General features: G+C 45.3%; 1 protein-coding gene across 1 annotated transcript; it reads left to right on the top strand.

Moving 5' to 3' along the window:
• Window positions 1-4,411: 4,411 nt before the first annotated feature.
• On the top strand, window positions 4,412-8,000 carry LOC127304587 (UPF0481 protein At3g47200). The gene is made up of 3 exons (XM_051335228.2): window positions 4,412-4,494; window positions 6,135-6,212; window positions 6,343-8,000. The coding sequence occupies exons 1-3, from the start codon at window positions 4,476-4,478 to the stop codon at window positions 7,794-7,796; spliced, it is 1,551 nt and encodes a 516-aa protein (XP_051191188.1). The 5' UTR covers window positions 4,412-4,475; the 3' UTR covers window positions 7,797-8,000.
• The last annotated feature ends 403 nt before the right edge of the window (window positions 8,001-8,403 follow it).

Below are 8,403 nucleotides of genomic sequence, written 5' to 3'. Positions count from 1 at the left end.
TTGTTTTTGTTTGAATAAAATGGATCCTAGCATTCATTGTGTGGGAGAGAGACACGCTCCGCTGTTGCATATGGACAAATATGTCCTTAGGCTTTACTCATAGTATTCATGGCGAAGGTTGAATCTTCTTCGTTAAATTGTTATATGGTTGGAATTGGGAAATGATACATGTAGTAATTCTAAAATGTCTTGAATAATTTGATACTTGGAAATTGTTGTGCTCATGTTTAAGCTCTTGCATCATATACTTTGCACCCATTAATGAAGAAACACCTAGAGCTTGCTAAATTTGGTTTGCATATTTGGTCTCTCTAAAGTCTAGATAATTTCTAGTATTGAGTTTTGAACAACAAGGAAGACGGTGTAGAGTCTTATAATGTTTACAATATGTCTTTTATGTGAGTTTTGCTGCACCGGTTCATCCTTGTGTTTGTTTCAAATAACCTTGCTAGCCTAAACCTTGTATCGAGAGGGAATACTTCTCATGCATCCAAAATCCTTGAGCCAACCACTATGCCATTTGTGTCCACCATACCTACCTACTACATGGTATTTCTCCGCCATTCCAAAGTAAATTGCTTGAGTGCTACCTTTAAATTTCCATCATTCCCCTTTGCAATATATAGCTCATGGGACAAAATAGCCTTAAAAACTATTGTGGTATTGAATATGTACTTATGCACTTTATCTCTTATTAAGTCGCTTGTTGTGCGATAACCATGCTTTCTGGGGACGCCATCAACTCTTTGTTGAATATCATGTGAGTTGCTATGCATGTTCGTCTTGTCTGAAGTAAGGGCGGTTTTCACAATCAAATGGTTTGAGTATGCATACTGTTAGAGAAGAACATTGGGCCGCTAACTAAAGCCATGAATCATGGTGGAAGTTTCAGTTTGGACATAAAACCTCAATCTCTTATGAGAATATTAACTGTTGTTGAATGCTTAAGCATTAAAAGAGGAGTCCATTATCTGTTGTCTATGTTGTCCCGGTATGGGTGTCTAAGTTGAAGAATGATCAAAAGCGAGAAATCCAATGCGAACTTTCTCCTTAGACCCTTGTACATGCGGCATAGAGGTACCCCATTGTGACACTTGGTTGAAACATATGTTATGCAATGATAATCAGTGTTAACCCAAGCTAATTAGGACAAGGTGCGAGCACTATTAGTACACTATGCATGAGGCTTGCAACTTGTAAGATATAATTTACATGATACATATGCTTTATTACTACCGTTGACAAAATTGTTTCATGTTTTCAGAACCAAAGCTCTAGCACAAATATAGCAATCAATGCTTCCCTCTGCGAAGGGCCTTTCTTTTACTTTTATGTTGAGTCAGTTCACCTACTTCTCTCCACCTTAAGAAGCAAACACTTGTGTGAACTGTGCATTGATTCCTACATACTTGCATATTGCACTTGTTATATTACTCTATGTTGACACTATCCATGAGATATACATGTTATAAGTTGAAAGCAACCGCTGAAACTTAATCTTCCTTTGTGTTGCTTCAATACCTTTACTTTGATTTATTGCTTTACGAGTTAACTCTTATGCAAGACTTATTGATGCTTGTCTTGAAGTACTATTCATGAAAAGTCTTTGCTTTATGATTCATTTGTTTACTCATGTCATTACCATTGTTTTGATCGCTGCATTCATTACATATGCTTACAATAGTATGATCAAGGTTATGATGGCATGTCCTCCAGAAATTATCTTTGTTATCGTTTACCTGCTCGGGACGAGCAGGAACTAAGCTTGGGGATGCTGATACGTCTCCGACGTATCGATAATTTCTTATGTTCCATGCCACATTATTGATGATATCTACATGTTTTATACACATTATATGTCGTATTTATGCATTTTCCGGCACTAACCTATTAACGAGATGCCGAAGAGCCAGTTGCTGTTTTCTGCTATTTTTGGTTTCAGAAATCCTACAAAGGAAATATTCTCGGAATTGGACGAAATCAACGCCCAGGGTCCTATTTTTAGACGAAGCTTCCAGAAGACCGAGGGGGAAAGGAAGTGGGGCCACGAGGCGCCGCCACAACAGGGCGGCGCGGCCCAGGTCTTGGCCACGCGGCCCTGGTGTGTGGGGCCCTCGTGTGGCCCTCCGCGTTTCCCTTCCGCCTACTTAAAGCCTCTGTCGCGAAACCCCCAGTACCGAGAGCCACGATACAGAAAACCTTACTGAGACGCCGCCGCCGCCAATCCCATCTCGGGGGATTCAGGAGATCGCCTCCGGCACCCTGCCGGAGAGGGGAATCATCTCCCGGAGGACTCTTCATCGCCATGATCGCCTCCGGAGTGATGAGTGAGTAGTTCACCCCTGGACTATGGGTCCATAGCAGTAGCTAGATGGTCGTCTTCTCCTTATGTGCTTCATTGTCGGATCTTGTGAGCTGCCTAACATGATCAAGATCATCTATCTGTAATTCTATATGTTGTGTTTGTCGGGATCCGATGGATAGAGAATACTATGTTATGGTGATTATCAATCTATTACCTATGTGTTGTTTATGATCTTGCATGCTCTCCGTTATTAGTAGAGGCTCTGGCCAAGTTTTTGCTCTTAACTCCAAGAGGGAGTATTTATGCTCGATAGTGGGTTCATGCCTCCATTAAATCTGGGACAGTGACAGAAAGTTCTAAGGTTGTGGATGTGCTGTTGCCACTAGGGATAAAACATTGATGCTATGTCTGAGGATGTAGTTATTGATTACATTACGCACCATACTTAATGCAATTGTCTGTTGTTTGCAACTTAATACCGGAAGGGGTTCGGATGATAACCTGAAGGTGGACTTTTTAGGCATAGATGCATGCTGGATAGCGGTCTATGTACTTTGTCGTAATGCCCAATTAAATCTCACAATATTTATCATATCATGTATGTGCATTGTCATGCCCTCTCTATTTGTCAATTTCCCGACTGTAATTTGTTCACCCAACATGCTATTTATCTTATGGGAGAGACACCTCTAGTGAAATGTGGACCCCGGTCCTATTCTTTACATCGAATACAATCTACTGCAATACTTGTTTTACTGTTTTCTGCAAACAATTATCATCCACACTATACATCTAATCCTTTGTTACAGCAAGCCGGTGAGATTGACAACCTCACTGTTTCGTTGGGGCAAAGTACTTTGGTTGTGTTGTGCAGGTTTCACGTTGGCGCCGGAATCCCTGGTGTTGCGCCGCACTACATCCCGCCACCAACAACCTTCAACGTGCTTCTTGGCTCCTCCTGGTTCGATAAACCTTGGTTTCTTTCTGAGGGAAAACTTGCTACTGTGTGCATCATACCTTCCTCTTGGGGTTCCCAACGAACGTGTGTGTTACACGCCATCAGTCTTCAAGCAAAACCTATGGAGTATTCCGTCAACCAAAGACTCAATGAAAACATTAGTCCAGAGAAATTGCCATCAATTACCAAAAACAAACATAGGGGTAAATTACCCTTACACACTTCCGTACCAACAACGGACTTTTTACGGACCATCACGTCCTATTGCAATTTAAATATTTAATAATAAAGATTAAGATCAATATTACCCTCTTGATCCCTCAAAAAACGAGATTACCCTCTTGCCCTCTAACCCAAATGCGGCTCAATTAATTATAACCGTTTGATCTACTCCGATTAAATGTGTAGTATTCCCTCCATACGGTTTACATGGCAATTACGTATTTTGAGAAAAAAAATTGACTACAAATTTGGTCAACAAAAAGTAAGATATATGCCATAAAATTATACCATAGGAAACTCCTTTTGAATATGAATCCAATGGTATAATTTTTGTGGCATATATCATATTCTTTGTTAATCAAAATTGTAGTCAAACTTCTTTCTTAAAATATGTAATTGCTCTGTAAACCGGTATGAAGGGAATATGATGCATCGTAAAGTTTCCAAGTAGCACTAGTAAACTGAAATCCGATTATATAGATCGAATTGATGATATTACCTAGGTACACATGCAGGACTAGTAAACTGAAAATGGAGGGAGCATAATTTATTTGACGCAAGTACAAAGTAGCTTCACCGCACATTGGGAAAAGAAAGTATACCTGCCATAGAAGCCTTGGTGATCACTTACTACTCTGCTCCTTGCTTCTAATTTTGTACGTGACACACCACAGCGCGCTCTTTTGTTTTTCGTTCCTAAACAAAGACTTCCCGTGTCAACAGGGGCAGTAATCTATTCCATGGTCTTTAAAGGGCACACCACATGCACTTCACAATCAGCCAGGCCGGGTGACGATCAATTGTATGGCCTTTTGCAGGGTATGCACTTTACTAGCAGCAAGGAAAGAATTTATTCTACACCACCCCGGCACAGACCTCATCATATACATATAAGTGGTGTCGTTGCACCCCTTGGCGACACCGCAACAGATATTTCAGGGACACGTCGATATCAGCTCCTTCTCTGTGCTACTAACAGGATCAAACAAAATGGCTAGTACAGATGACGGTAATTATCACTCCACTCTGTTTGGCATTCTAATGTTGTTGTTGTTCTTTTTTGTTTTTGGTTGCAATGAATTTGAGTACAAGCCCCTCTTGCACAAACATGCCTTAAGTCTCATATTTTATGGGTATATTTGCCAAACTACACCGCGTACTGCTCTTGGGCACAATGTAGCATGCTATTCATGGCGATATATAACATCCCATGGTGAATGTATAGAAAGCAAAAAGTGGAAGCCACCCTTGTATTTTACCTAAAAAGGGAGAAGACGATGCCAAATATGGCTACAACACCATACTCACACAAGACAAAGCCAATGCCCAACAGATACAAGATACTCGTATGGAGAATCTCGCCTTGTCCAACCTCCAGCCCAGAATGGCAAAGAGAGATAGGACACCGAGCCTCAATACCACGTCATGACCAAAACACTACTATAGAAAAATAATGACTCCGAGGTTTCCCGGACCAACATACCCCTACTCTTGCACCTAGAGGACCGGTGACCATATGGCAGGATCGGACAAAATTTGAGGAAGTTCTAGACTAGAAAGTTTTCGTGATGACGTTCATAGCGCTTGGGAGACCCACATCTTGATTAGTACTCACCACCAGCGAAAAATGACCACTAAACCTCATTGATGATATCGGTGAGGCCATCATCCTCACATGTCACATTGGGTACTCCCCATGTAGCCAAGGCAACGCCTAAAAGAAGGGAACAACACCGTGACGCGGTCACTAAACCAGATCTAGGGTTTCCCCAAGAACAAAGGAGGGGAAATTATGATCAAGCCCATCACCACACTTCCAAGGAGGAAGCGCATCAGCAGGCATCGACATGGCCAGCGTCCGAAGCCTCTAATATTGGGGTTTTACCTAGGAAAAATATGGTGACCCGGCAGACTGTAGATGAGGGGACATGGAGATATGTTGTAGACATGCACCACCACCATAAAAAAAGGATCTCATCACTGGTGAAGAAAGGGAGTATCAACCTCCAACACTGCAGCCACTCCAAGGCATGCCGCTGAAGGAACAAACCATAGCGCACTACGTGAGGTCCCAGTGAAGTCGCCAAGATCTCCTAGCCCATGTCAGAGCAGCGCCGTGAAGATAATATGACTCCATGCACCAAATTGATACACCGCTAGGAAAACACGAAGGCCTTCTCAACTAGATTGAGATCGCAGGACAGTCGTCATCGTTCAGCGTGGCCCATGACACCCAAGCATCGCCGCTTCTACCACTCTACATCGCCGCCTCGCTAGCTCAACAACCTCCCCCTCCGTGAACAAGATGCCTAAGACCACCACTCTGCTTGTAGAAAGGGTGTGCGTAAGTAATATTGTCTCTACATTGTCGTCGGCAGCCCAGGGAGCTCGCGTGGTAAGGTGTACGGGATGGGGTTCGGGGGGAGTGATCCGGAGCTGCCTAAGAGAACGTTCCGGGAGGTGTGTATCAGAAAGAAAAATTCATTTGGAGGCAGATAGGCACTTGTATTTTGATGTGAACATAGAAACATCTAGTAGAATGTCCAGCAGCATATTGGGTCCTTGCTCCCACATTGCTTGTTTGTTGTAAAGATAAAACTACCAAATTATAGATCGGTAGTAGGCTGATTCAACATTAGTTTTTTTCAGGCCAAAATTTGTGGGATGTCGATGTTAGAAATCCAACTACTATGAAGCCACCTTCCACCCCACAAGTGGAAAAGCCAGGTAATTATTTTGGTCACTCCTTTACCTTTTTCTAGTATTTTATTTCAAGAATAGACAATTTTTTTTCTGACACATACATTTGCATCCATATAATGACCTTGGCTGGTTATCTGCATGGATCAATCATCAGCCGACGAAGAGAAGATCCGCAAGCAGCAGCAGCGGCAGCTGCAGACACCCCAGCTGCGTCTGGCCACAATGGAGGAGGAGGTGAGCATGGCGATTCCTCAAGGGTCGGTGCTGCCGCCGACAATCTGCGTGGTCCCCGAGGACCTCGCGGAGGGCAACAAGGGCGCCTACACCCCCAAGGTCGTCTGCATCGGCCCACTCTTCGACCACGAGCGCACGACGGCTAGCATGCTCATGCTGGAGCACTACAAGAGGTGCTGCGTCCGCAAGCTGGTGGTGGGAGGAGAGTCGGCAGCATGGTCGCCGGAGATACATGGGCCGCTGCTTCGGAACTGCTTCGACACGATCGTGCGGCTGCTGCCGCGGATTCGTGCCTCATACAGTAGCAGCATTTCTTCTTCCTCCATTAGCGACGATGAGCAGCTGGCGATGACAATGCTGCTGGACGGCTGCTTTGTCCTATACCGCCTGCTCAAGGACGCGCGAATGGCCAAAAGTGGCGGTGCCATGGAGAGCGACTACGACGAGTGGACTCACCTGTTCGGGCGGTGCTGGGTGTGGGGAACCGTGAAGCGCGACCTGCTGCTGCTTAGCAACCAGGTCCCCTTCTTCGTCGTCCGGAAGCTCTTCAAGCACCTCAAGGTCATGGGCAACACCACCACCGGCGAGCGCGACGACGCCCTCCTCGTCAGTGGCGGACTCCACCTCTTCGGCTCGCTCCATCCTCCTCGTCTGCACTCTGCGCGCATTCAATGCCACGACGTGCACCACCTCCTCCACCTCTTCTACCTCTCCGTCGACTTCCCGCCGTCGGATTCGGACGAGTCCATCCGCCACCAGCAGCAGCAGCGGCCGGCCGCACTATTGGCGCCAGAGCTCACGCGGTGGGTGCCATGCGCCACGGAGCTGGAGGAGGCCGGCGTTCGTTTCTGCGCACGTAAGCGCGGTGCCTCGAGCTTCCTGGACGTCAGCTTCCGCCGCCGGCGAGGCATCCTGGAGATCCCGCCGCTCCAGCTGTTCGACTACAGCGAACCCCTGTTTCGAAACCTCATCGCCTTCGAGCAGACCTACCCGACCACGCCCGGCCGCTTCACCGCGTACGCCATCTTCATGGACTGCCTCATCAAGACCACCGGGGACGTGCGCCTCCTCCACCGGAGCGGGGTGCTGGTGAACCACATGAACGGCGATAGGGACGATGTCGCCATGGGCTTCTTCAGCCGCCTCTGCAAGGAGGCGCACACCTCCGACGACCGCAACTACCTTGCCGGCCTGATGCAGGAGGTCAACACGTACCAGAGAGCAAGGTGGCCCCGCTGGCGTGCCGCGCTGGTGAGCAACTACTTCACCAACCCGTGGGTGACCACGTCGGTCGTCGTCGCCATGGTCTTGCTCGCCCTCACCGTGCTGCAGACCTTCTACTCTGTCTACGGCTACTACAAGCCACCCAAGTAATCGAAGCATGCAGCTCACATCACATCCATACGTTTGCTTGCCTACCGCTTAATTTTTTGTTTGTTTGTTTTGTTTGTGATCGTTGAATATACATGGTTTACAACATGTGTTGCAGCTGTAATAAGTCCAACATGTTTGGATGCTACTACCTCGGTTTTCAAAGAGTAAGACTTATATTATTTTTGAAAAGCTAGACAATGTAAAGTTCGACCAATTATTTACAAAAAAAATCATTAACATGTAGTAAAATACAAAGACAATATCATTAGATACATCTTGCAATATGTATCTGTAGAACTAGAAGGACACTCCGCGCGTTGTAGCAGGCATCTCTTCAGTAAATATTGTGTGAATAAAAGGAAATATGATGCCTGAAACATTAAATTACCTATATGAATATGCAAGATTCAATTGATGAAGTAGTCAAGGGTTCATTTAATCGACATAAAAGGTTGTTTGTTTGAAAAACTAAGGTTCGTTAAGGTTCAAAAGTGAACATGAGTAATGTAGACAAAAAGTCGAAACACTGGCGTCCTCGTAAGTCTCTCTATCTTCTATGCACCAAAGCAGTGAAATATATGTGAATGTCATGAGGAATAGCAACTTA

The sequence above is a fragment of the Lolium perenne genome, chromosome 5 (assembly GCF_019359855.2).
Source record: "Lolium perenne isolate Kyuss_39 chromosome 5, Kyuss_2.0, whole genome shotgun sequence".
Lineage (NCBI taxonomy): Eukaryota > Viridiplantae > Streptophyta > Magnoliopsida > Poales > Poaceae > Lolium > Lolium perenne.
Note: the sequence above shows the minus strand (reverse complement) of the source record. Positions and strands in the feature narration are given on the sequence as shown.

Bases quoted from the DNA above. Each gene is read 5' to 3' on its own strand.
- LOC127304587 (XM_051335228.2), top strand. The intron at 6,213-6,342 runs GTAATTATTTTG...ATCAATCATCAG, and splicing joins CCCACAAGTGGAAAAGCCAG to CCGACGAAGAGAAGATCCGC.